Source organism: Cordyceps javanica, chromosome 6, assembly GCF_051103115.1.
Source record: "Cordyceps javanica chromosome 6, complete sequence".
NCBI classification, from domain to species: domain Eukaryota; kingdom Fungi; phylum Ascomycota; class Sordariomycetes; order Hypocreales; family Cordycipitaceae; genus Cordyceps; species Cordyceps javanica.
The window spans coordinates 2,935,001-2,962,003 of record NC_139300.1 but is presented as its reverse complement, the minus strand read 5'-3'; the positions used below and the strand labels follow the sequence as shown (position 1 = coordinate 2,962,003).

At 54.5% G+C, this 27,003-nt stretch overlaps 9 protein-coding genes across 9 annotated transcripts; 3 read left to right on the top strand and 6 right to left on the bottom strand.

Moving 5' to 3' along the window:
* Positions 1-2,965: 2,965 nt before the first annotated feature.
* On the bottom strand, positions 2,966-7,248 carry V2A60_009342 (uncharacterized protein; the record flags this gene model as incomplete). Its single annotated transcript, XM_083260608.1, has 3 exons — positions 2,966-4,045; positions 4,097-7,118; positions 7,187-7,248. 3 exons carry the CDS (start codon positions 7,246-7,248, stop codon positions 2,966-2,968), a joined length of 4,164 nt encoding a protein of 1,387 aa, XP_083116734.1.
* A 2,855-nt stretch (positions 7,249-10,103) lies between these two features.
* V2A60_009341 (uncharacterized protein) lies at positions 10,104-11,261 on the bottom strand (the record flags this gene model as incomplete). Its single annotated transcript, XM_083260607.1, has 1 exon — positions 10,104-11,261. One exon carries the CDS (start codon positions 11,259-11,261, stop codon positions 10,104-10,106), a length of 1,158 nt encoding a protein of 385 aa, XP_083116733.1.
* A 789-nt stretch (positions 11,262-12,050) lies between these two features.
* V2A60_009340 (integral peroxisomal membrane peroxin-domain-containing protein) lies at positions 12,051-13,585 on the top strand (the record flags this gene model as incomplete). Its single annotated transcript, XM_083260606.1, has 2 exons — positions 12,051-12,190; positions 12,265-13,585. 2 exons carry the CDS (start codon positions 12,051-12,053, stop codon positions 13,583-13,585), a joined length of 1,461 nt encoding a protein of 486 aa, XP_083116732.1.
* Positions 13,586-13,654: 69 nt separating this feature from the next.
* On the bottom strand, positions 13,655-15,348 carry V2A60_009339 (isoprenoid synthase domain-containing protein; the record flags this gene model as incomplete). Its single annotated transcript, XM_083260605.1, has 2 exons — positions 13,655-13,677; positions 13,926-15,348. 2 exons carry the CDS (start codon positions 15,346-15,348, stop codon positions 13,655-13,657), a joined length of 1,446 nt encoding a protein of 481 aa, XP_083116731.1.
* Positions 15,349-18,506: 3,158 nt separating this feature from the next.
* On the top strand, positions 18,507-19,541 carry V2A60_009338 (cell division protein Cdc14; the record flags this gene model as incomplete). Its single annotated transcript, XM_083260604.1, has 2 exons — positions 18,507-18,941; positions 19,059-19,541. The coding sequence occupies 2 exons, from the start codon at positions 18,507-18,509 to the stop codon at positions 19,539-19,541; spliced, it is 918 nt and encodes a 305-aa protein (XP_083116730.1).
* Positions 19,542-19,843: 302 nt separating this feature from the next.
* Positions 19,844-20,883, bottom strand: V2A60_009337 (uncharacterized protein; the record flags this gene model as incomplete). Its single annotated transcript, XM_083260603.1, has 2 exons — positions 19,844-20,736; positions 20,811-20,883. 2 exons carry the CDS (start codon positions 20,881-20,883, stop codon positions 19,844-19,846), a joined length of 966 nt encoding a protein of 321 aa, XP_083116729.1.
* Positions 20,884-21,068: 185 nt separating this feature from the next.
* On the bottom strand, positions 21,069-21,647 carry V2A60_009336 (NADPH oxidase family protein; the record flags this gene model as incomplete). Its single annotated transcript, XM_083260602.1, has 1 exon — positions 21,069-21,647. The coding sequence occupies one exon, from the start codon at positions 21,645-21,647 to the stop codon at positions 21,069-21,071; it is 579 nt and encodes a 192-aa protein (XP_083116728.1).
* Positions 21,648-22,663: 1,016 nt separating this feature from the next.
* On the bottom strand, positions 22,664-23,589 carry V2A60_009335 (uncharacterized protein; the record flags this gene model as incomplete). The annotated part of the gene is made up of 3 exons (XM_083260601.1): positions 22,664-22,967; positions 23,027-23,067; positions 23,143-23,589. The coding sequence occupies 3 exons, from the start codon at positions 23,587-23,589 to the stop codon at positions 22,664-22,666; spliced, it is 792 nt and encodes a 263-aa protein (XP_083116727.1).
* A 1,428-nt stretch (positions 23,590-25,017) lies between these two features.
* Positions 25,018-26,928, top strand: V2A60_009334 (uncharacterized protein; the record flags this gene model as incomplete). Its single annotated transcript, XM_083260600.1, has 4 exons — positions 25,018-25,193; positions 25,260-25,530; positions 25,603-25,942; positions 25,997-26,928. 4 exons carry the CDS (start codon positions 25,018-25,020, stop codon positions 26,926-26,928), a joined length of 1,719 nt encoding a protein of 572 aa, XP_083116726.1.
* Between the last annotated feature and the right edge of the window lie 75 nt (positions 26,929-27,003).

Here is a 27,003-nt window from a genome sequence, read left to right as displayed (position 1 = left end):
ACGGCCGACAACAGTTGAGCGGCGCGAGCTCCCACCGGACTACAAAAAAGCCACATAATAGGCAAAAATTGGCTTTCGTATAAGTAATATTCGAGCTGAGCAAGGCTCAAGACACACAAACAGTGAAAAGGCACGAGAGGCAGCAAGTCTCAGATCCTTGGAGCATATCCCAGGCACGAGCCCATGCCGTCGCCATCGCCGCCAACCAAAAGTTTCAGCCAATCAACAGCGAGGTGACATCTGCCTCGCCAAAATGAAACGTCGAAGCGCATCGGCGCCAACCAAAACGAAACAAGCCAGTCCACAAGCCCTTGGACGTGGCTGGAGCCTGGCGGGCGTCATGGGCCCGGTGGGCGTAAATGGTGCCAAGAAGTCATGGACACATGGTAGTTGGAGGCGAGCTTGCTTTTTGCCCAGTTGCCAGTTTCTGACTTCGCATGCCGCAGGCAAGCACACAGAACCGGGATGCTATTTTTAAGCATCCATGCTTCCCGCGGCGCTGTTCCCTGCCCGGTGCTCCTCTTCCAAGGCTGTTGCAAGGCGGCGCCCACATTTTGGAATCGGGGCGGTTCAGCCTCTTTCTGCACGCAAAACGTTTGAAACAGCGGCGCCCGTGAAACACACCTACGATCAGAAAAGCTCGTCGATTGCTGCCTTGGTACACGGTGTAGTGCAGGCACGAGTTCTGCTTCCAGTTGCCTGCATCCGGCTAGTGGTTCGAGGCTGATGCGTATCGAGAGCACGCTCATGCAGGTCGCAACGCCCGGGGTGACTAGAATGACGCCTCACATCTAGAAAGGTAATGCAGGTGTTGCTAGAGCTATGCCGAGGCATTGGAGACGACTCAAAGTAGCACTGAAACTTGAAACCCAAGATTAAGCTACCCTCACGCGGCTGCTGTGAATGCCACAGGGATTCGCCTCCAACGCTCGCCAACAAGCGTTGACGAGAGCCGGGTTGACATGGTCCCGCAGTGCCAAGTCCACAGCCGTCAAGCCGCAAGTTCAGCAGAGTCACTCCGAGCAGGCACACGTCCGCGTCCCCCGGGACACTTGGGTACGCTCTTGTTCGCTGGCCTCTTCTTTAGCAGCGACCGGGCCGCGTCTCCCCGATGGGGCGGCGGCTTCGCCGGCGCTCGAGTCTCCACCAGAGCCCGCCCGGGCGACGGACAGTCTACGACTAGGCAAGATGCGGTGCTGCGAGACAGTCCGTTCGTTGTCATGCTTGGTAGATCTCTCGAGGATCATGACTGGGGGTTTTCTTTCTTGGGTATTCGCCCTGAGTTTTCCTGCAGGAAAATGGAATTATAGTGGTGCACAGCACTGTATTGTCATGGTTACTGACGCTGACGGCCATCCTGGCTGCGCCTCACTACAGAGAGACTCATCCACCGCCCATCACAGCCACATAACGGACGATGAGTATGTATCCTCCCGAGAAAAGAAAAGAAAAGAATGCCAAACTGATATGACCCTGCTATCGTCAAGGAAAAAAAAGGAATCAAATGATGGCAACCGATCAGGCCCGGGGCAAAGAAAGATGCGCCATGGCATCTTCGCAGCAGAGCCATACGATTTTCTATTTCAGTACATGCAATGCGACGACAATCCCCCCTCCCCTCAATATCTCACAATGCAATGCAATGCACCGCACCACTCACCGCCCGATGTTCCTCAAGAAATAAACAGGAACAGGCAAAAGAAAACAGGGTTTTACCCAAAAGAAGCAAAAGGGGAAAAAAAAAATCTCGTCCATTTACCGCTTTTGGTCCCAATTTGCAGCCATTGCCAACAAGATACAAAAACCATTCTTGTTACTTTTATCATTCGGTCCGGTTCTCGATTAAGTTGGCCTTTTCGATGCAGACACGAGGGAAAAAAAAAGAAATAAAAAAGAAAGAAAGAAACAATATAAGCTACTACCCAAAACTCGGGACACCACCTCACCTCAGCAAAGTGGGTTGGTGCGGTGATTGCTGGTTGTGGGTGTGGTGGTGGTCAGCCTCGTCTTCAGCCTCGTCGTTGTCCCCGAGCCGCTTGCCCTGCCAGGAAGGGTGACAACAACCCCCCCCTTCCCTCTCTTCATCCATTCAGGCAGGTCCGCACGCGACGGACAGCCGCCAATTGCGTTTGAGATTGCATGTCGCACCGCCGAGTTTTCTTCTCCTTGTCTTTTTACTTTCTTTTTCCTTTTTCATCCGAAACTGCCAAGGTAATAATCCCCGACCAAGAACATCATCATGGAAAAAAAAATGTTACTGAATTAGGCAAGACCCGGGTATAACTAACAGCACCTTTGCTGGAATGCACAGCCACGTGGTTCAGTCATGTTCGAGTCCATATTGGGAGGCCTCAAGAAAAAAAATCCCCCATCACAATAGGCGAAAGATGTATACTGTATACTGGTAGTGACTGGTGGTTTAACCCTTGTATCCTCCCACCCGTCACGAATCTCCTCGTCTCCTCGTATACACCCACTCCCACACGCAAACAGACACACACCAGCAGCGCCAACAATACATACGTTGATGCAACGCAATGGAATAGAATTAAATAAATTTTGAAAGCTATACCGCCTCCATGCATGCTTAATGATTTGGGTATCCGCATGGGGTTGCTCCCCTTCAAAAGCACAGTCCGTGCCAAAACGACCATCGTTAAAATTGGACCCTTCTTGACCATGATAAAAGACCCATGTTCCATCATAAAAACAAATGTTGGGAAGACGAAAAAAAAAGAAGAGGAGGAGGAGGAGGTGAAGAAAGAAACCGGCAAGACCTATTCCCAGACGTCACTGCAATAAATAGACAAGTTGCTTGTGCGCGTCAATACTTGCCACCAAATCAATAGAAAATACACAATGGCCTCGTCATCATCAAAACAAATGTAGTTGCCCAGTTTATACTCTTTTTCATGCAAAGACACGATACATACATGGTTCAAGCCTCGGTTCGCCGGCTTCCCTTCTAAGCTCGCCGGTTCATGGCTGCCGAGGCACCTGCCGCGGCCAGGTCGGGTTTCCCACTCGCCGAGCGGGCTGTAATCCTGGGCAGTCCGCTAGAAGAAGATGTTACGCTGCCCGGTCCCGCGCTAGTGCGCCGGTTGATGCTTGCCGCCGTGGCACCTGTGGCTCCAGAGGCTCGCCTGGATGCCGCATTCAAAGCCACCGCACCTTTGCTCGGGCTCGGTACAGTACGAAGCATTCCTATACTCTTGGGGGGGTCCGGCAACGGCCTCGACATGGTAATGGTGTTGTTTCGTTTCACCGGAGACGACTCTCTTGTCGGCATGCGAGGCGCAGGCTGCATCTTTTGACCCGTAATAAATTCATGATGAATGGCATCCTCAGGCTTCAAGCGGCGGTCAGGGTCCCATCGCAGACAGCGAGACAAAAAGTCGACAAAAGCCTCATCGTCGCACTTGAGTGCCTGCTGCAGCGTCTTGGATGACGGGCGTCTTCTGCGACCCTTTGATGAAACGGTCAAGCGAGGCTTGCCCATTGAGTCAAAGAAGAGCTTCTTGCGGGTGCTCTTCTCGATCAAATGCTTCTCGGGCGGACCAAAAACTTCCATGATGCAAGCAAGCTGCTCCTGCTCGTTCTCACCGGGAAAAATGGGCACGCCAGTAAAAAGCTCAGCGAGAATGCAGCCAACGCTCCACATGTCAATCGGCAGGCCATACGTCATCCCTAAGATGACTTCAGGGGATCGGTAGAAGCGAGATTGGATATACGTGTACACCTTCTCGTTTTCAAAGCAACTCGAGCCGAAATCAATGACCTTGAGCTCCGAATGCAAAGGATGCTTGAGCAGAATGTTTTCTGGCTTCAAGTCGCAGTGAATAATCTTGCGCTGCTTGAGGAGTATCAAGGAGCTGAGAATCTGCTTCGTGAAGCGTCGGATAATTTTGAGGGAAAAGCCGCGGAATGAATGCGCCTTGATAAATTCGTAAAGATTCATATCGAGAAGCTCAGTCGAAATGCAGAGATGCCCCCGGAAGTAGAAGCTCTGGGTGAAGCTGACCATGCTATGCTTATCTTGGGGATCCTGTCGCTTCCGGTCAGTTCAAGTTTCATGTTGACAAGTCAAAAATCTTACCCATTCGCGAAGCTTTTGCAGGATATTGACTTCGACCAGAGCTTGCTGGTGGAAGCGCTTCTTGTTGCGAATAATTTTGATAGCAACCAGCTTCCCCAACTTGTGGTCAATGCATCGAAGCACCTGACCAAAACTACCCTTTCCAAGGACGTCCACAATCTCGTAGCGGTATGCTAGGTGATCGCCGGCAACAATGGTGTAGTCACCACGTTCATCGTCATAGCCGAAATTGGGGGCATTTGACTGCAAATCGCCAACCACTTTACGGGCACTTTGTGTACCGCAAAAGTAAACATCATTATAATCAATAATCTCACCTCGTTCGTATATGTTGAGCATGGCGATGCGAATGGCTTCCTGGGGACCCACACGCTCCTTTGGTGTTGCCCTCCTCTTAAGCGCATCCAGAGTGCGTGCGGCAATGTCCGTCTCCTTGCGCCGGGAACCCATTTTACGCATCTCATCATTGGCTGCCAAGTCGTCTTTATCAAGCTCATTTGCACTGTAGGAGCCGGTCTGCCGTAGGGTTGTCGATGAGCTCTTTGGCTTTACAGACTTTTGCGCAGAGTGCACGATTCGGCTGATGGGCTTCATGTTGGTGTAGTCATCGGATTCCTTGCGGTTACCCCATGATTCACTTTTGGAGTGAGGCAACATTGTCTGGCTTTGAGAGGAGCTCTTTCGTATTCGTTGCTCATTGGTAGCGCGAGTGGCGGTCGCCGTCGTTGGACTGCGGGTTTTGGCATTGTATAAATTGTTTGTTGTTGCCGATGTGGGTAAGCGGGGAACCGCCTCGTTGGAAGATTTGTCACGAGCATCGTGTACATCGCCGTGGTTCTTGGATGAGCTACGTTTCCAAGAGAGACTCAGTTTGCGTCGAAGCGAGCTCATGGACGAAGGTGTCGGGGGCTCATCAGGGGTCGGTATCGGCGCTGGAGACTTTGGTACATGCTGGGCGGTGTCGATCGATTTGGAGCCCGGATTTTTAGATGAGCGATCACCGGTAAGGTTGCCAGTGACGGTCGCATAGTCACCACTAGGCTTGGATCGGTTGTGTCTGCCAAAATCGAAGCCACCCCTAGGGAGCGACGATGAAAGGTAGGGGGAGATGCTGTATTTGCTGTTGGGCTCCTGAAGAATGATAGATGACGAGTCGGATGAGCTCGCGTCGGGAGGGGAGGTATTCTTTCGGTGGCTGTGATGTACGGTGCTACTGCTTCTAAGCGCGGGTAGTTCCATTGTATCGTCGTATCGGTTTTGGAAAAATGAGCTCTTGGAGGCGGTCATTGGAGTCGTGGGCGTTTTGGGCGGGTGTCGAGCAGGTGGTGGGCTAGACCGTGGCTCTTTGGTAGGTTGGTCCTGCAGAGCAGCCACTTTTGCGGCGGTCGGGATGCTCAACGGGGCGAGATTGAGTGGCGGGAGAGTCAACGGCTGCAGATGCCTCCTCGATTGGCCGGTCGGTTTGTCATCCTTGTTGGATGTGGGAAGGGTGCTCTTTCTGGTGCTGAGACGACGCTTGGGCTTTGCGGGCTCGGGCAGAGCAGGCAACGAAATACTGCCAGTCGAGTTACTGTGTATGCTCAGAGTTTCCACAGAGCTGAGGGCAGATCGTTTCTTATCCAGAAAGTATGGGCCAGCAGGCGCGTTATCCTTAGGTGATTCATAAACCTTGGGAATGGCAGGTACGGGAGGAACATCCTCATCGTCTTCGTTTTGGATGGAATTGTTCTGAGGGTTGGCACTGTTTTTGGGGGCCGGCAGGCGAGAGGTGAGAGCTGGTGGCTGGCTGCGAGTCTGGGTCGTGCTAGTCGATTGTTGTTGGCCAAAGGTAAAGCTGCCGGTAGAGCCAACAGAGAGCCCAGAGGTATGTGATTTTCGAGTATGGTCCGGAGTAGTACAGGCCGAGGATGGCGTGAGCGATGGTTTCCTCAAGTTGAGCGAAGGCGATCTCGAGGTTGCTCTATTATCCATCGATACTGGGGGTGGGGGCGGCATGCAGATGGGTTGGCTGACCGGCTGGGGCGGCGGGGGCATCATGGACATGCGCTTCATACGGCGAGTGTCAGTTGGGCTGATGGTCCTCGCCCCTAAGCCACTGGCATGGGCTGAGTGGCCCGTGACAGGCATCATGGAGGCTCTCTTGTTCGCGGCCAAGGGCGCGGTGAGGCCAGTGCGGTTGTTGGCATTGAGACGTGGTGAGCGGGCGGCCAGTGACAAACGGTTCGACTCGACCCCATAAGCACTGAGGCCCGGCTGTGCGACTCGTGGGGGAGGCTGCACAGATTTTGTTTTGGCAGCCCGAGATGTGTTGAAAGACAGGGTCGAGTCGGAGCCATCGATTGAAGTCCTCGTGGAATCCGATCCAGCACGGTCGGAGACTATACTCGGCCGACGACGTTGGGCACTAGAATATGTGTCGGACTCTAGCAAGATGCCAGGGCCGACCGATTTGCGAGGCTGCTTAGCGGTGGCGGTGACGCTGGACACGGGGGGATACTGGCTCTGACGACGGGAGCGAACCGGGGCAGGGGCAGTGAGGCCATCTCCGGAGGCTGACCACGACGAGGCAATGGACGAGGTGCTAGCCTGTCGACTGGACGTAGTTGGTTTTGCGATTATAGAGCTAGAGCGTGCAGGACGTGTCGTCGATGCGGTTATGGCCGAGGGAGCATAGGTTCGATTGCTGCCGGTGGCGGCTTGCGCCGAGCTCATCTTGTCCGAGGACTTGGCGGTGGCGTGTTTGCCCTTGGAATCTAGTATGCTCCCAGTTCCAGTGGGGGAGGGAAACTGAGCGAGTTTGAAGTCAGAGGATGCAGATTCAATACTGGCGTGAAGGTCGTCGAAGCTGACAGAAGGAAGAAAGTCGTATGAGCTCGAAGACTGTCGTGCAGCATCTCCATTTCGATTGAAGGAAAAGTGCGACTGGCTGGTGGAGGCGCTGAGCATCGGTGCGTTTGACACGGGCTTGGTGCCTGTGCCTGCGGCGGCGGTGGACAAGGAGATGTTGGAAGCGGATTGCGGACTGGGACAAGGAGTCGTGTTAGCTGCAGGCATGCAAGAGAATGGTGAATTGGGTGTGTAATGGCGTACAGTCTGGTGGGAGAGGATTCCGCCCCTCGCGAGCCAGCTGTCCGACTTCCTCTCAAGGTCATAGAGCCGACGGCGAAGTCAAGGGGAACCTAAGGGGGAAAAGGACGCTTGAGGGCGAATTGGTGCTCACAACGAGCCAACGTCGAGAGGGCCTCAGTCCGATTGGGGAGCTGAGTACATTCGAAAGACTACCTCATCCCGAAGCTGATGGGGTTTCTGTGGGCGTGCAAAAAAAGGGAAGGGACAGGATAGGAGGCGTGAGACGCAGGCGAAGACGAGTCGACGAAGACGGGTAAAAAAAAAAAGAAAGGGGGAACCGGAAGGGGGGGAAACGAGCAGCCAGAAGCAGCGAAGAGAAAAAGATCGGGAAGCCACCTCTGAGAGAGAATCGCAGAGGAAGCGAGGCGAGCTTGAAGTTGCAGAGGAAGAAGATGGGGAGGGAGCGAGAGGCAGCGTTTCAAGGCACGGAAGCTCACTTTTTTGGTTGTTTTTTCGAGATTGAGGGATGCGGAGGTTGAGACCCACTAGAGGGGGCGAGTCAAGGCACTAACTTACCGAATGGGACGGCGACAGGAAGCAGGACAGCACCCGGCAGCATTTGGAGTGGAGGAATGTGTGGTCTGATAGGGAAAAAATGTTAATTTGATGAGTGAAAAGAAGAAGGCTTGTTGATTCCATGGGGGTTTTCTAATATTCTCTCCCCCTCTTCTTTCAATCAGCCTTAATGTGCTGCAGCGCAACAATGGAAGGTTTGTTCATGTACCACCAGTATCGGCCGCTGCATGGGCTGTTAACAGGTCACTCGCATGAGTGCTGCAGCATGCGCTAGCGGGCTGACCCAGCACCCAACCAGCGCCGGCGAACCAACCAACCAACCAACCAGCTACTTACATACTGAGTACCTTAGTACCTACTACTAATAGTACCTAGTTACACTAATACTGGGTACACTTGTAAGTAGGCAATCAACTTGGGCGGTCAGAGAGTGAGAGAGACTTTACTTATTTAGTACTTACGGCTTGCCTACCTGTCAGGTGCCTCCCTGTGATAGTTGGGGGTCTCTGGCTTTTTTTTCGACACTTTTATTACTCTCTGTTATAACTTTAGGCATCCGTCGAGTCATTGCAGATAGATTACTCCTTGGCTTGTACTCCTACGGGCACTCTTCACTCGCAGGTAACTGCCTCGCTTTGTACTGCGACGGTTAGGTACTGGGCGGGGCATCCATCCGTCACCCACGGCCCGGGGCGAGACGGCACAGACCCTGTATAAGAGGCCGTTTAGGTAAGCAACTCGTTGACTACCTAGGTAGGTACTAACCTACCTACCTAGGTCCCTAGGTACCTTGCAGTTTCTTTTACTGCTATTCGGGCAAGACTGGACTATACAGAGAAAAGGGAGAAGAGAACCCCCGGTCAAGAGAGCTGGTCAGTCCTGCCTACGTTGGGGCCAATGTCCCCGATATTTCTCCTCAGCATCAGGGTCCGAACCACAATGAATCGGTAAGTACTAATACCAGTAGAGACGCCCTCCCTTCACGTCCCCCCCCCTTCCCCCCAATTGCAAGGCCTGGTCACAGGTACCATTTACTACTACAGGTGGGTGCCCCCGCCGCTAACCACCTCCCTAGGCCTGCACACAGGCCAGCGCTCTGGCCCGGTACATGCCTTGGCCGCCCTACATCACTGCCAAAGCCAGGTACCTCCTTACCGGTAACTGCTCATCCATCTCATCTGCCAGGATTGACTCAAATGGGGAGGGGCGCGCGCGCCATTTCAATACGAAAAAAGGCTGCCCAAATTTGGGGGTCAATTATTAGCTCAAAGGTAATATCGAGGAACAGAAAGAAACACCCAAGGCTTTTAAAAAAAAATTTATAATAACAAGACGCGGCCACGCGATTCGTTGTCATCTCTGCCTTCCCATCTCCCACGCCCCCAAAACGTGGCACGCCACCAATCAAACCCCCGGAAAGGGGCGCCATGTCAGGGGCACCCGCACCCATCTCCATGCATTGCTGTATTGGTAGGCTGAATGATTTTTCTGTTGATGATCTCCAATGCAATGCAATCTGATGACACCGTACCAACTGAGTAGCTACTGGGTAGTGGCCTCCTTGGCAGGGGGGGAGGGCTACAGAGACCTCTTCAATCCTCATCAGGCTACGGAGTACTTGCCTATACAACTACGTGGCATATAGCCTGTAACTTGATGACCGAATGCATGACAGCTCCTCGACATGAAAATGTGGGTTGGGCAACCGTAAACCTCCCTTGTTATTACGCCTCGACAACTCCAAACTCCCAAGCAGCAAGCAAATCCCATTCCCAGGGGCTGCCCAAAGACAGATGTAGCTAGTATCATGTAACCAGCCTACCAGCCTGCTCATGTCTTTGTATACAAAACACATGAGACATTCTGCATCAATTTTTTTTTCCTTTTGTAAACTACCACTGGTTTCCATTAGATTGACGACGGTGCAATTTCTCCACGTTGTAGACACCGTCACGCGTCCACTCAGCCGTGCACGACCCTTTTTGCTCTTCTGCAATGGAACCGCATAATCAAAGTCTGCACGAGAAAAAAATAAGGGGATCGTCGGGAGGGGGGGGAGGTGACATTTCGGGTTAACCAACAAATGTCACCTTGCCTCGCTTCCTCATTCCCATACTGGCATACCCGGGACATTCAAAATTCTTCATGGAAACGAAAACCAGCGACGTCGCCTAAACTGCAATCTTTCCGTGCTTGCAGTGTACTACTGATACTAAACAGGGCCAAGGATGAAACCTATTGATTAATAGGGCTGGATTATCATAGGACTGGTTTTTATGAACTTTGTGAAACACTGCATGCCGCCCGTCTACTCTTCCGAATACTGTTTCGCTACCCGTATAACGAACGACCCCACCCTCACCTATATAAACAATCCGCAGCCATGAGGATAGGCCAGCCCGGAAAAGTCGTTCCGTCGCTGCTCAAAAGTCTGACTGGGTGTCTTGATGGTCAGGTTAAACGCCGACGGCCCTTGCCAGTTGCCCATGACGCTGCGCAGGGGGTACCAGGCGTCGCGGACCAGGTCCACGGCGGCGCACTTGAGGCCGTTGACGTAGTTGCCGCCGGTCGAGACGACGAGGGGCGTCGCGCGCGGGTCGACGGCGCCGTCGACGCAGCTGAAGGCGCCGCCGTGCCCGAAGAAGACGTCATTCTCGTTGTCCGCCGTCGTGCACAGCGCGTAGCGGCCCGTCTCGGGCGCGCGGTAGAAGCCCGCGTACACGAGCGTGAAGTTGTTGGCGTCGACGCGGATCCCGCCGTTGGTCGGCTTGGTCCACCCCACGGCGTACCAGGCCGCCGGGAACGCGGGGCTCGGGTACACCCGCGGCAGCGACGCCGGCGGGCCCGTGTCCTGCGGGAAGAAGGCGACGTTGGTCAGCCCCGACGCGAGCGGACGCAGCCGCTGCGTGATGTAGTAGGACCACGGCAGGCTGCCCTCCCGGCTGTACCCCGTGAAGGGGTTGGCGTAGTAGTCAATGTTGAGGCCGGACGCGGCACAGTCGCGCTTGACTAGAGGGCATGGACCGCCAGGTGTTGGCTGTGGAATTGTTGTAGTGGTGGTGGTTGAGCTGGTGCTTGTGGAAGTGGAAGTCGTGGTAGGCACAGAAGTAGAAGTAGAAGTAGAAGTAGAAGTAGAGGTAGAGGTAGAGGTAGAAGTAGAAGTAGAAGTAGAAGTAGAAGTAGAAGTAGAGGTAGAGGTAGAAGTAGAAGTAGAAGTAGAAGTAGAAGTAGAGGTGCTAGAAGTTGCAGTCGACACAGTTGAAGTCTTTGACGTTGATGTGCTGCACGTAGCAGTTATCAATGGAGTCTCAATCACGACTGTTGTAACTCCGCAATGGGTGATGATAGTCGACGTCTTGTGTCCCCCAAGGTATGGGATGGTGATGGTAGTTACAGTGGGATGCTGATGAGCTTCATCGCGTGGAGCATTAGCATTGACGCCTAAACGCAAGTCTAATGCGAAAGCATGAGAGAAGAAAGCTGCCCAAGCAAGCGTCTTGATAGGAGTGTTGAAGACCATTTTCGGAGGAGTAAGTAGAGAGTGTGCCGCGTCTGATGGCAACAGTGGTGTAATGAACCGGACTGACGCTGGCTTTTATACTTGTTTCTAAGTTTAAAGAATCGACAGACAGCTGGCAAGTCTGTTACGTTTCAAGAAGCAATTTTCTAATCTGTGAATATCCCGAGACTTGCATGCATTGTAAGCACCTCGCGTTAACTCGACGCATCTAGACCACAGCCTCTCATGCATGTCGTGCTGTCCAGGCATACAAGTAAGACACAGCTGAAGAAGCCACCGGAGTATTACCCCCCGAAACAGCGATTTGGCAGTAGCTCGAGGTACCAAAGATTTGATATGGCACTTGCGGACCCTTGATTTTCATTTCGTATCTGGCGGGGATGTGAGTCTCTGCAGGGTGACGTGGGAGGGAGAGGGGTTGTTCTTGTTGCATCCTCGGCTACCCAAAGCCGCGGGTAACAAAATTGTTCTTCAATTCGCCAAGTGAGGACAAAAACATCTTTATGAGAACTATGGCAAGTTTGCCTTGCCTTGAGAATCATTTGTTTACCAAAAGTCTCAAAACGGCAAGTCCCCCATTTGATCGAAGGCACGGGCGCATGGCGCAAACGCTCACCATACCAGCTCCACCGACTCTGGGGTGCAGCGGGCCAGCGCCGCCTCGGCATGTCGGCATAACGTCACATGCCCTTCCCGTCCATTTGCACAACAAACGCCCAAGCTTCATCACTGACAACCTCCACGATCAGCCATGCGCAGCCACCTCACGACGTGAGATCGCGCAACACCATGCCCGACATTAAGAATGACGATTCCGGCGGTGGCGCCGCCGCCACTGATGAGGCGACGCCGACACAGCGATCCGGCCTGTTTGGCGGGCTGGCTGCGCTCCGCGAACGAGCCAGCATCCAAGACCGCCTAGTCGAAAGGTTCATATTCCCCCCCCCTCTCCACCATCCTCGCGCCTGTCGTCTATGCTCATGGCCGCTAACGATGCAAGCAGGCTTCTCGCACAAGTCATGCCCGCCGAGGATGGCGAGGTCAGCTTCACGCTCGACGAGGACGTGGCCAACGCCCATCGCGCCCCCGAGTTCAGCCTTGGCACCATGTCGTACAACTTTCGCCGCTTCAACGCCCGTGCCGGCGTGCTCTTCCAGCTGCAGGATCTGACCGAGTCGCTCCTCGAGTGGCAGCACCCGACGCGCACGCTCTCCTTCCTCGCCGTCTACACCTTTGTCTGCCTGGACCCGCACCTCGTCGTGGCGCTGCCGCTGGTGCTGCTGGTCCTGGGCGTGCTGGTCCCGAGCTTCCTGGCGCGCCACCCGGCGCCCCCGCGCGGCACGCTCTCCAGCGAGCAAGGCGTCGGCTACTCGGCGGCGGGTCCGCCGCTCGCGCCGCCCGTCACCGTCGCGCCCGTCCGCGAGCTCAGCCGCGACTTTGTCAAGAACATGCGCCGGCTGCAGAACCAGATGGGCGGCTTTGTCGTCGCCCACGACCTCGTCGTCGAAAAGGTCCTGCCCCTCACCAACTTTAGCGACGAGGCCCTCTCCTCGACCGTCTTCCTCGGCGCCGTGGTGGGCATCCTCGTCGCCGCGACGACGGCGCACCTCGTCCCCTGGCGCTTCGTCTTCCTCGCCGGCGGGTGGGCGCACATCTGCGCCGCAAACCCCTACGTGGTCCAGTTCGTCGCGGACCTCAAGGCCGGCAAGCTTGGCCGCCTTGCGGCCGCGGCGGGTGGCATGGAAAAGGTCGCGGCCGAGGCCCTCGAGGGCGGCGGCGACAGGGCCCGGTCCCTCGCCGACGGCTGGGTCGCGTCCGACATCATCCTCGACTCGGCGCCCGAGACGCGCGAGGTCGAAATCTTTGAGCTGCAGCGCAAGACGGGCCGCCCCGGCGAGTGGGAGCCCTGGGTGTTTTGCCCGTCGCCGCACGACCCGCTGTCGGCCGCGCGCATTGCCGGCGATCGCCCCGGCGGCACGCGCTTCTTCGAGGACGTCGCGCCCCCGGAGGGCTGGGCCTGGAGCGAGAAGAAGTGGGCGCTCGACCTCTGGAGCCGCGAGTGGGTCGAGGAGCGCATCATCACCGGCGTCGAGGTCGAGACGGAGGGCGAGCGCTGGGTCTATGACATGTACGACGAGCGCGACGACGAGCCGCGCCGCTCCTCCCCCGTCGTCGAGCACCCGGACGACGAGGCCGCCCGCCACGCGCTCAACCACGCCAGCTGGGAGGAGGGCGAGGACGGCGCGGGCCTCAAGGGGGAGTGGCGGCGGAGGCGCTGGGTGAGGCTTGTGAAGCGCAAGACCAGCCTGGTAGACTATGCGTGAAGAGGGAAGAGGGAGGGCTGGTTTTCTGCGTCGAGCAGAGTGTATATATAGACCATGCAAAGCAATGATTCACGATGAGATATGATTCTGCACTGTGCACGTCTTAAAAAAAAAGAACAAAACCCTCAGAAAAATAAATAAAATGTTTCCATGATTAAGAGTAAAAGAAAGAATTGTCCTGGTATAAGTGTTCTGTAAATGCCCGCTATATGTGCCTGATCTTGTGTGTGTGTCCACTCTACGACCTCGCGTATAGATAAAAAATACAGGTTCTGAAGCTCCTCGCTAACTTTGACCGCCCCCCCCCCCCCCCCCCCCCCCCCCCCCCCCCCCCCTCCACCACTCCTCTTGTCCAAAATGGCCAAGATGCCGTCCTGCTTGCCGCGGCCATTGTCCAGCTCGTGCGTCAGCTTCCGGGCGCGCTCGATGAGGGTGGCGAGGACCTTTTGGGTGTAGGCGAAGCTGCCGGTGCTCTCCATGTAGGTGACGGCGTAGCGCTTGACCTGGATGTCGGTCGTCTTCTGCTTGAGGATGTTGACGAGCTGCAGGTCGTCCGGGCGGGCGCGGATGCTGTGGATGACGGGGAAGGAGAACTTGCCCTCGGTGAGGTCCTCGCACATGCCCTTGTGCTGCGAGTACTCGTCCGACTTGAGGTTGACGTAGTCGTCGCGGATCTGGAAGATGAGGCCGACGAGGTTGACGAGCGGGACGCAGTCGAGCGGGGGCCCGCTACTGCCGGGCGACGAAGACGACGACGACGACGACGACTCGGCCTGCATGAGCTTGATGCCGAGGCGAAAGAGGCCGCCCGTCTTGTTGCCGACCATCTCGAGGTAGTCGTCCTCGGAGGGGCAGGTGAGGGTGTCGCGCCAGAAGAGGTCCATGCCCTGGCCGCGGTGCAGGTTGACGAGCTCCTCGGCAAAGGTGGCGAGGACCTGCTGGTTGCGGAGGGTGAGCAGCTCCTGGAGGGCGGCAAAGTAGACGTAGTTTGCCGAGTTGATGGTCTGGGCGACGCCAAAGATGTGGTGGGCGACGGGGAAGCCGCGGCGCAGCTCCGAGTTGTCCTGGACGTCGTCGACGAGCAGCGACGACTCGTGCAGCATGCCGACGACGCGGGTGATGACCTCTAGGCTCGCGGGCGGCACCTCGAGCCAGACGTTGAAGGCGGCGATGAGCTGCGAGCGAATGTCCTTGCCCGGGTGGCTGATGACGTAGTTGAAGGGCGCGCGGACGATGCGCTCCTTGTCGGCGGTCCACGAGCGCTGCGGCGTGAAGTGCAGGTCCTCGGTGGCGTAGCGCGACGGGTCCGCGGCGACCGTGGGCGAGAGCTGGTGCTGCATGATGGCGGAGCTCTGCCGGGCCGGCGGCAACGACGACGCGGCGTTGAGCGCGGAGGGCCGGCGGTGGTGCAGGCCCTCGGCGGGGAGACTGCCGGACCGGGGCGGCGAAGGGAGCGGCGAGACGGCGATGGAGGAGAGCGTCGAGGCGGGCGGCTGCGGCTGCAGAGTTGACGTTGGCGACTGGTGGTCGTGCTGTTGCTGCTGCTGCTGCTGTTGTTGCCCGTGCATGAGTGATGCCCGCAAGTTGGCGTTACTAGAGGTACGAGGGGGAATCGCCGAGGGCAGCGTCAGAGGGTTGGAGAAAGTGCGAGCACGAGGAGAGGAGGCAGTCTTTATCGACGTTGTCGTTGTCGTTGTCGTCGTCGTCTGGGTGGAGTGCGTGGCGTCTGGCGATGCCACAGCTGCAGCCTTGGGTGGAGCCATCTTATGCCGTCAGAAAAAAAAAAAAGATCGCCCGCCGAAGCGAATGTGGATGCCTGAAAGGATGTTTTATATACGAGGCGGGACCCAAATAAAGAGCCAAAGCAAGGGCTTATCCCGGAGCAGGTAGGAAGAGGAGCCGCGGGCGATTCAGCTTCGAGGCGGCTCGCCGGAACCGGTTCCACCGATGAGCTTGGTAGGAGAGATACGAACAGGCAGCAAGATTTCCCTTGGCGGCGCGCCACACGGAGAATAGGAGCTGGCTGCCTGGCCCCAGGGAATGACGGTGTTTCACGTCAGCAACGCCGACTCGAATGATGCCTTGGATCGGTTTCCTCGGGAAAAAAAATATCAAAGAAGCAGGAGAAAGATAAAGGTCTGGATTCCGTTGGGGGGTGACGCGGCAGCCAAGCTGAGAGAGAGGAGAGGGAAGTGTTGAAGAGGGGCAAAGGCCCGTTTGGCTGCTGAAATGGTTCCGACACCACGGCACAGAGACTGGGTACCTGGCAGGACCGGTGAAAAGACGACAATGTTGGCGTGAGGGCAACGTAAATCAAGCAAGCCGAGAAACTCTCAGGACGGTGGCAATTGCGTGGCCTGACATGTTCCCAGCAATGGATGTTGACGTGGGCAGAATCGCGGAGAAGCTCATTTAAGAACAAGGACATCATGTGAAGGGGGGCCGCTGTGCGCATCGCTAGTGGCGGTTAGGTGGCGCTAACCAGGGGGGGGATACCTCGCCAACAAGGTTATATTGAGCTCCTTTACCTCTTTTTTTTTTGTCCTTTTTTTTCCTCTGAGAGGCTTCTTGCTCTTCTTCGACGGCCGTATATTATGGCCTGTGGTACTGGTGAAACATGATGCATCGAGAAATTATCAACCTTCTTTGTCAAGATATCGACCGAGATTAGTCCCTAGCGGGTACCTGCAGGGTCTTGCAAGTGGATCATAGATGTTGACCTCGGGAGACGGGAACACCTGATGATGCGCGAAGGAAACAAGTACACTGGTGCGTAGTAGCTCTCAATAAAGAAAAAAAAAAAGAGATTTCCTTGACACAGACACACATACACCCATACGCAGAGAAAACGATAGAGGGAGAGAACGATCGAGAATTACGGTGCAGCCTACGCCTTACTAGAGTCCTTCTGGCTATGAAACGTATCATCTGCAATGCACCTCTGCTGGACACACGCGGACAGGCATCTGGTGACAAGGCCGGGTATTCTTACTCGCACTTTTCTGGCAGGTGAGTGATGCAAATTTTGAACTGATATTCCTGGATCAGAGCTCGCTTGCATCGGCCAACGAGAAAACCTTGGTATCCGAGCATTATCGTAGGATCCCCACAGCGCACATTCATTAGGACTGCCAATTATTGACCTCTGCACGATAGCCTCTTGGCCTTTTGAGCACTCTTATATTTTCCGCGCTATTCATTTGCATTCGCGCCGTGTCGAAGCAGTCTCCGAACAACACCCGCCTCCCCTGCTAATGGGGGCGGCAGAGAGAGCGTTGCCATGATGTGCGCCCCTTGAATTCACGTCGGCAGCATTCTGAATCAATATCTGCACAACGCCCTTATACCCGCCGTGCCGCCCAAGGAAAGCAGACTGGTGAGCACTGAGCAGTCAAGTGTAATGGTATCCACCAACGAGACTCACATCGGACGCCACTTTGAATCAGTGTCTACTGTCTACAGAATGTCTCGTGCCCTTTCTATGCAGCAGCATGCAGAACATTTCCTTGATATCCACTCTCTGTATTCACATTTGCACCCTGCATGTATCCAGCAGTACGTCAACTGAGACCATTGATTCGACAAAGGATGCGCAGCAAAGAGAACTGGCTTCCTTGTGATCGAGCCGCAATTCGCCGCAGTCAGGTTGATATAACGCATACCCTAATACGAATGTATTCCAACAAGCATCATATTCTCCCACAATTCTAGTGATTCGTTTGCTGGACAATTCTAGACTTACAGAGTACTAGAACCGGTATCGCATCGAAAACTGTGCGAAAGGATTCTGTTCCTTCGTTTCATGCAACGGCAGTGTTGTATCTAATTCCAGTAATTAAGATAAGCACAATTATACTGGGGATTCTGAAGTGACCATCTCGTTGAGCTGATCCGCTAAAGCGTGGTATAGTCGATCCGATTTAAAGTATTGCTAAACCTAAAAATACGCGAGCCTGATTTCAGTAATTTTTACCTGCGTCATTACACCTGAGTAGTCGGTAGTGACAAAATGTCTAAACACTATTGAGCAATTTTTTTTTTAGGAAATCGCAGTCCATTGTGCATGTTAAAGCATGGTGAACTAGCTAGTTCGATCATAATAGCGTCAACAGCCGCGGAGAAAAGCTCAAAGTTTAGAGAAGCTATAGGCAGTATATGGCGAAAGGTTTACGCGTTCTGATCACTCAGACAATTCAAGTCTGCGAAAAATGTGTTAAGAGATCAGAGCATACATAGAAATAGCGGCAGCAATAGGCCATGCCAAACCATGACAAATGTGCGGGAAAGTGATCAATGACAACCACTTATCCAATCAACAATGGTCATCCATACATCCCAAAGCGTCAAGGAGCAGTACAGGTATTGAGTAGCAATTAATAAATCAAAACATTCAAGTTGACCGAGTAGACTCATCCGACATGGGAGCTGCCAATGGAGTTGGGCCGCGAAAGCACCTCCTGGTACTTACACAGGTAGTGCTAATGCTTCCACGGCCATTCCTGTCACCCCACTACAATACGTTGCTGGGGCAACGAAGTGCAATGAATGCCATTTATGCAGCCTGGGCCAATTCTCCATCATGGTCAAACGGCTTTGGTCAGCGTACATACCTTTTTATTTCTTTTCTTTCCATTCTGTCTTCTTCACTACCATGATTTTTTGATCGAGCAGCAATCCATGATTTCAATGTTTCCCTGAACCTTTGCGATACACCCAACGTTTCGTTCGCGCCACGGCGCCAGCGGTCTCAATAACGGAAAAAAGATCAAAAAAAAAAAAGCAAGAAAGACAGTTGCGCCAAGTAAACAGGCCTGTCTAAAAACGCCCGACGCCGCTACATTGAGCATCATCATCCCTTGCGATACAAACGACGAAGAAGACAAGAATAAAAAAAAACACCGATCAAACAAACGCAGCCAAAATGGAAAACTTACTCTCCCTGGCGTTTGACAACCTCTCTTCCTACGACGGCCCCAAAGTTCGCAAGGGCCTACGCCAAGTCGAGGGCCTGCTGGCGCAAATCTGCCTGTCGTCGTCGTCGTCGGCTCGCGAGGGCGGCCATGCCGAGGACACCACAATGGCGGACGACGACGAGGGCGACGCGGGCATGTCGCCGCCGCGCAAGGACCTCGGCCAGCTCGCGCAGGACCCGGCGTTCCGCGAGTTCTTCAAGCTGCAGGAGGGCTTCGAGTGGAACGTCGGGCTGCGCCTCATCAGCACGCTGGACCGCCTCATGGCCAAGGGCAGCGACGGCCAGAACGATCTCCTCATCCTCAGCGCGCTGGACCTGCTGCAGGGTGCCATGCTGCTGCACCCGCCCACAAAGGGGCTCTTCCAGCGCGAGCAAAACATGAATGTACGTTATTTTCTCTTTTGGCTCGCACCAGCCCCAAAAGCCAACACCAAGGCAAAAAAAAAAACTCGGTGTTTTTTTTTTGGACCAAGTTTGTCAGCTAACGCGCCCGCCATCCAGCTCCTCCTCGACCTCCTCGAACCCTTCAACTGTCCGGCCATCCAGTCCGCCACGCTCCTCACCCTCGTCGTCGCCCTCATCGACGTGCCCGGCAACACGCGCGTCTTTGAGGGCCTCGACGGCCTCCTCACCGTCACCTCGCTCTTCAAGTCGCGCTCCACCTCGCGCGAGGTCAAGCTCAAGCTCGTCGAGTTCCTCTACTTCTACCTCATGCCCGAGACGCCCTCCATCCCCCGCGCCGCCGACCGCCGCGACTCGCTGCCCGACATGCTCCAGCGAAGTCCCAGCAAGCTCGCGGGCGCCTTTGGCGGCGACGCCGCGGCGGCTCGCAACAGGCGTGGGCGAGCCGCCGGCAGCGAGGAGGCGGCCGGCACCCTCGCGACGGCCGAGAAGCAACAGCTCCTCAGCAGATATCTCAGCAACGTCGAGGACCTGGTCAAGGACCTCCGCACGTGCGCGCCCTTTGGTGGCGTCGTGGCGTGAAGCAACCACGCTGGCGCACAGCCTGTGAGCCCCCTTCTTCACCTTGCGCACTTGTCAAGGGTGGTCAGTGTATCTTTGCAGGGTCAAATGCATTGCCGCTTGATCTCGAAAATGTGTCAAAGTTATTGGAAATAGGACTTTTTAATGATTGCTTTTGAGTCTGGACAGTTGGCCCTGGGCCTTGATTTGGTTGCTTTATTCTTTCCCTCATTTCATTTGTCGGCAGATATCATGTACGAATATGCTCGGAGTTTTTAGGTAAATAGACTGCTAGAAATATGAATGGAATATTAGAAATGTCACTACATGGTCGTTTCCTCACGCCGCCACCCCTCCGCGGTGCAGTTCCGTCCAACCTCGATCGCCTCGAGCTCGTACACCTCGGTCGGTTCCGGCTTTGGCAGACCATCTTTCCCAACTGTGCCGTCGTCCTCTGGCGCGGCCGAATCCAGCTCTACGGGGGATGCTATATCCGCCGGCGAGTTTGGCTGCGCCGGCACCGCGCGCCCGACGCTCGACTGTGCCGCCGCGATGCCAAAGGACCCTACCTCGGGCACGCTGTCCCCGGGAACCTCGCTCACGCTGCTGCTCCCCTCCCTCGACGTGCCCGCACGGGTCTTGTACCGCCTCTTCACCACCCACAGCCAGGCAATGAGCCCGGCCACGACCGCAGCGCTCGCCACGACAGTCACGGCAATGCATGTTTTGGTCGTCGTAGACAGCCCTCCCGCAGAGGACCCGGCCGCCCTGCAGGTGCCGCCGCCGCCGCTGGGGCACTGCGACGGCGGTGAGGCGGGCGTGGCGCTGTTGGTCGCTGCTCCAGTCGTCGCCGTCGCCGTCGCCGCGGTCGTCATCACGGTGTTCGAAGCGACAGACACGCACTTTTCGTCAGCGCGACACTCCGTGCCGTACGGGCAGCAGTTCCCGCCCAGCTCTGCCGGGCACAGGTAGTACTGTGGCACCGGGCAGCGGCGTCCGCAGCAGCCCGTCTCGGTCGCGTTGGCGGCGGCGGCGGCGTCGGACGTCTGCAAGGCCGACAAGGTCGCGGTGCGGGTGCAGTAGTACGACTTGCTGTTGCATGGCGAGTCGGCGACGCAGTTGGACCCGAGCGGGCAGCAGCGCGACTCGCCCTCGGAGCCCACGAAGCAGTACGAGTCGTTGTCGCAGCACTGGTCCCCATGCCCCGTATCCAAGCCTACACGGAGAGCAAATTAGCCTGACGTTGGTCCGCAGCATGGTTCGGGAGGATAGTTGGGAGGCCAAACTGACAGTTGTGTTGGTTTGCTTTGCATGCTCCGTCGCGCTTCCACGTGGAACGATGCGCTGTGCGCCAATCTCTCATATTCTGCGGTCCCTTTCACTGTATTTTTAGAGCGAAAAAAGTCGAACCTGGGTCGAGGTGTTTGGATTTGTTGTCGCTGACCTCGTCTGGGTTGGCATTGTTTGCTCGCGAGGCTTGCAGACGCCCGCAGTGTCTCCTTGCCTGCATTTACCCCACGGCCAACCCAGATGTTGGTTTCTGGCCGTCTACCAGGCAAAGCTGTCTTGGAAATAGTCTATTGTGCACTGCGCTGTTTTGAGTGCATATATAACCCCCAGACGCGCGTCATCGAGCAGGCCTTCTGGACCGCAGGCAACGACAGCTAGACGACCGCTTCTGGCGCCTACTGCCGCGGACGCTATGATGGCAGAAACGTTGGGTCGGCCCATGTGCTGCGAGACGGGCTCCGAGAGTAATGGTTGCAAATCGATAAATCTTGAAGCATACAGCGTAATTGAAAGATTGTCCGACTTCAGTGCATCGTCAAAGTATTGCTCTAGAACCATGTTTGCAAAGGCTGGTTCGCGCACAGCCCAATGCAGGCCTACGATCGGCTGGAGTTTGGAGTTTCTCGCCAGGATAGGAAGATAGGAGATTGGTGTAACAATTCCTGTGCCTCCTACGATGAAGACGACGTGACTATATGTTTGGAGGGGATGAGTAGTACCATAAGGCCCTTCCACGAGTACCTTGAAAGACTTTGTATCCTGGGCTAGCTCTCGCAACTGAGCTGTGAATCCATTATATGGCCGTATTAAAAACTCGACAGATGCCGACGCATTCATTCTGACGGCTTGCCCGCTATCATGTGCGGGACCAAGCAGGGCTGTGGTCTCGTCCGCCTCGGTATCTGGTAGTCCCCTGTTTACCACGGACGCAACCGTGAACGGGTGACTTTGAAGTCTTGACTTGGTGTCGGATAAGACTGTCAAGTAAAAAAATGTACCAGGCTTTGGCTTCCGTAGTGAGTGCCGCTTCAACGGCACGCTCAACTGCACGATGTCTGCGGTCAAAGAATATGACGCATGTGCTCGGCTGCTCCACGACAGTGGGCGGAAAGCGGCGGCGCGTAGTGTCCGCATTATGCGATCGAATATCCATATATAGGTAGGTACTCGCACAAAGCCGTTCCAACGGCCATCAAAAATGGAAACGTGACTGCGAGTGTGTAAGCCAGATCCCGTTCCACGGATCACCGCGTCACTCACCCAAGCATGGAAAACAATAGCAAAATTGAGAAAATAATGTGTATGACAAGAAATATTTCATAAGAGTGTCTTCGTAAGGACGGTTTGGAAAGCGGTATCAGTAGACTCATGAGAATTGTAGCCTGCTGTTTGTAAGTCGATGTTGGACAAAAGGTTGGGCGGACTTACCAAGACACCAGCCTGCCAGTATGGCTCAAGATATTCCGTGTATAGATCATGTAAGCCGCCCTCTGAGTTCGTAAGCATCAAGAAGTGTACAGGCAGAAGTTGAAGGAAGAAGAAGACATACGGCGCAACAGAATTATAGTGTAGCCAACAGAATGCACTATGGCCTGTAGTGCTGCTATGCGAGCTGTCCACCGGTGAAAACTATTGTAGGTACCAAAATCCCATCCTGTGAGCCAGAGCGCTAAATTGTTGCGCATTCCAAAAAGCCATATGAGGGGAAAATTCGCAAAGGAAATAATTCCAGTCCGGTCAGAAACATGGCGCAGCGCTTGGTCGAGGACGTTGTCGAAGCTAGTCGACGATTATGCAGCATAAGCGCGTGGACATGCATCACGAAGTTTAGCTTGCTGGAAGTCATTCACATACTAGTAATTTTCGTTTGTGAATCGGTAGCCGATGAATGAGAAGATTGTATTCATGGCGACAAACGCAAGAATCGTTAGCGACTGGATCCGAGGCGGTACGCTGCAGCCCCAGACTCTCTGGGCGCATCGGTAGCCGAACGTCGCTGGTAGGAACAGTCGACGCTTCAGCCACGAAGCTCGCCCAAGCGGCAGTTGTATGAGATGTAATGACGGATAGCTGTAGTATATGCGGCAGACTACGACGTAGATCCTGTGAGCGAGTCCAACAGCGACCACGAGGACCCAAAATGCCATGACAGCCGCCCTGTTGAGGATTTAGCCACAAAGCTCGGAGATACGACGGCGGCGGGCACGACCACGAACCCGTATAGCAGATGATGAAGATTTGTGTAGCGCCAGCCGTCCTGGTTTCTACGTTAGATCAAGGGCTAAAATACAGCAAAAACAAAGAAAAAAAGGGTCATTCTCTCGGGGCGTACCAGCGTCTGCAGCCAGACATGGAAATATTCCGGTGCTGGGAGGACGGGCTCACGCCATGGCTGCTGCGGGCCGAGGGCATCACGTCTATGGACTCGCGCAAAAAGCGAGATTTCCTCACTTGTATAATTCGCAAGATGCGAAAACTCTGGCAATGATGCGTTGTATTGCGTCCGGCAACTGCTGTTCATGCGCTGCAGCGCCACGGCCCGCGTAGAAACGCCGCAGTTGAGGTCGATACAGAGGTACGTCGACGCCAGGCTCAGGTTGCTCTTGCAATGCTGCTCTTCATACGTCCTATTATGAGAAAAGTCTGCAAAGAGGATCGGGCTGAGAGCATTCTGGCAGCTCTCTGCACAGGTCCTGTTAAAAGGTTCGTCGCTGCAGCATCCAAGATGAGCGGTAAGGAGGACTGGACCGACGACGAGCGCTGCATATGATGCCTTCATATTCAAAGTTTTCTGTTTTATGCCATGACCTGCCTTTTTTTTCTTCTTCTTTTTTTTTTCAAACCTTGGACGAGTGATTCACGGAGAGTTTATTTGATCCATCTCGAAACAGTCCTGCGGCAAAAAGTGGCAGAGGCACGTTTGGGGCCTCCCGTGCCCGAGGGCATGATGGAGCGTTATCAGATGCGATTGATATCCTGTCCCCACTGCACAATGGCTGATCATGTGTGCAATTTCGCGTGGCCTACCCAGCTGCGCAGCCCAGTTTAAAAAAAAGTCACTCATCCACTCGTTAGCAGCCCACAATGGAGAATGGAGAGGAGGGCGTTGGTCGCATGTAGGACATCCTGCACATCAGCGTCGTCGAGACGGACAAAGTCCGGTGCGGCTCGGGCTGATTATGGCATTATACGCAAGCTACCACCTACACCTCCAGTAAAGTCGATGTCGGCGCTGTCGAGCTCTTTGACGAATAGTAATGAGGAGTCGCTCCTAGCTTTTGTGCCGCAAACTGGGAGTTGTCCAGGCTGTTTTCGTTCGCACTCATCTTGCAGCTCAGTTGAATGTCCCAAGTAATCCGATGCTCGATATCCTGCCTTCGTCCCGTTCTCCAAGCGACAGAGATCGGCAGAGGCCCTGCAGGGAGCCGACTGCTCAAAGCTGCCCACGGCCGGCAATGGGGTGTCCACTACGGATTACAGACTGAATAGCCCATGAATCGCTCCCCTGCTTCGCTCCCCTGTCTTGGCTTCCCTCGTCGCTTCGGGGATTTCTAGAATGGTTGGCTCCACAGGACGCCGGAGGCTACTCGGCCGTCAAAGAGACAAATTTCGAGCATAGCAGAGATCCAATAGTGAAGTTTGGGACTCCACACTGCTTCTTGCCACGCATGGGGAAGGAAAATTCTTTCCGACAACGCTCCATATTAGAGCTGAACAGTGTCCAGCCCTGAAATGAGTGGAGATGCAGGGTGATCCGCCATCGCGAGCTCAACCAGTCCCGAGCAGAATCAAGAGCGTATTCCGGACCGCCGAAGTGAGGAACAAAAGTACTTGGTAAATTCAACAAGATGATTTTCAACTCTTACCTGCTTGACCATTCGCAGGCCATGTCTGACCTCTGGTACAAAAGCAACCGCCGTCTCGCGCTTGCTGATTGATAAGATCCATCTCAGCTCACTAGTTCACGTTAGCTGCGACAAACCCCCCCAGCCAGTCCCGGAAAAACGGCATGCTCTTCAGTGGACTCGCGTGGCTTTCTCAAGAACTACTATCAGTAGTACGAGAAAATTATTCACGCGGGCCCCATTCCCAATCATAAAAAGAGAGCGGCTTGCCCTCCTGCTCGCCCGTCTTGTTCGTTGAAACCTGGACCATCGAACAATTGCTTCCGTCTCGCAGAGCTGCAGACCGAGACCCCCCCGCCGGGATGACTGAAGCTACCATCAACAGGCCGTCGTCTCGCGACAGCAAGAATCCTGCCGAGGAACCTGAAATCACAAAATTTCAGCAACTAGTCTCGGATGATGATCAGGATGGTGTTCGCATCGCCGAGGCCGTCGCCCTGTCATGGAGCAAGACCTCTTTGGTTGTGGTGTATTGCTGGTACGTGAAAACTGCGCCGTACGGCCTGATGACCGATTGTTCGCTGTTCTGACGATAGATTTAAAGCATGTGGCTGCTGTACTTTTGCAGAGCCATGATCGGCTCACTCTCAGAGACTCTCACACCCTTCGTTACCAGCGACTTCCAGAGCCATTCGCTCATGCCCGTCATCAACGTCATGACCAGTATCCTGTCTGCCGCAACGTACATGCCCATCGCGAAAATCCTCAACATTTGGGATCGCACATTCGGCTTCTCTGCCATGATGGGCCTCGCGACTCTAGGCCTGATTCTCATGGCAGCTAGCAAGAGCTTCGCGGTCTACACTGCGGCAAATGTGAGAGCCCATCCTGACATGTCAATGCTTGGCCTGTTGCGTGTGCAATAATTGTTAATAATCCCATATCAGGTCTTTTACAATATCGGATTCACCGGAATGATTTTTGCCGTCGACATCATGACAGCCGACTTTTCCTCGCTCAAGATGCGTGCATTTGCTTATGCCCTGACCTCCTCCTCGTACATCATCACCGCCTTTGGAGGTCCCAAGGCGGCAGAGACGATTTACGAGAGCAACTGGAGATGGGGATTCGGTGCTTGGACCATTGTTCTCCCCGCTGTATCTGCGCCCATGATTTATATGCTGCAGCGTGGAAAGCGTCTGGCCAAGGAGAATGGCCTGCTCAATCGTCAGCGCAGCAACCGCACCTGGGCGGAAAGCTGTAAATATCATTTTATCGAATTCGATGGTAAGCGCCCTTTGTATCGATCCAACTTCTACACAAAGATCTGATTGGTGATAGTCATCGGCGTGTTCTTGCTCAGCGCCGGGTTTGTTCTCTTCTTGCTACCTTTCACAATCGCTGCCGATTCCAAGGACCAGTGGCGATCTGCTTACATCATCGCGATGCTGGTGCTCGGTTTCGTTCTTATCGTCGTATTTGCTTTGTGGGAGCGCTTCGGTGCCAGTGTTCCTGTCGTTCCCTGGAAGCTACTCAAGTCTCCCTGCGTCATGGGAGCCTGTCTCATTGCTGCCACTTATCAGATCTCGTACGCATGTTGGAACAGTTACTTTACCTCGTATCTGCAGGTTGTTTACGACATCTCCAAGTCCAGGGCCGGATATATTAACAACATTTTCAACGTGGTTAGTGGCATCGAGCTGTTCCTCGTTGGTATCTTGATCCGCTGGTCGGGCCGCTACAAATGGGTGTTCATGTGGGGTATTCCTCTTTATATTCTTGGTGTCGGCCTTTTGATCTATTTCCGCCAGCCGAACCACAGCCTCGGGTACATCATCATGTGCCAGATTTTCATGTCGCTCGGCGGGGGTGTGATCATTGGTGGACAGCAGGTGTCGGTCGTGGCGACTGTATCTCATGACGAAGTCGCCTCCGCAATGGCTGTTCTTTCCCTCATTGCCACCATTGGTGGAGCAATTGGCAACAGCATCTCCGGCGGTATTTGGACAAACACTCTACCCGGAAAGCTTCAGCAGCTGCTCCCAGATTCTGTCAAGGATCAGTGGCGGGATATTTATGACGACCTTGATGTCCAGTTGAGCTATGCGGTTGGCACTCTGGAGCGGACAGCAATCATGGATGCATACGCCGGTAGTCAAAAATTGATGCTGATCGCAGGTACATGTATCATGGGTCTCGCCCTTATATGGATGATGATGCTCAAGAATGTCAACCTGAAGAAGATTGACCAGGTCAAGGGTATGGTACTGTAGTGCTTAAGTCAAAGGTTAGAGGTTCACGAGAACAAGATTTCCCGATGGATAAAATAATCTAGCAATTTTATTTAA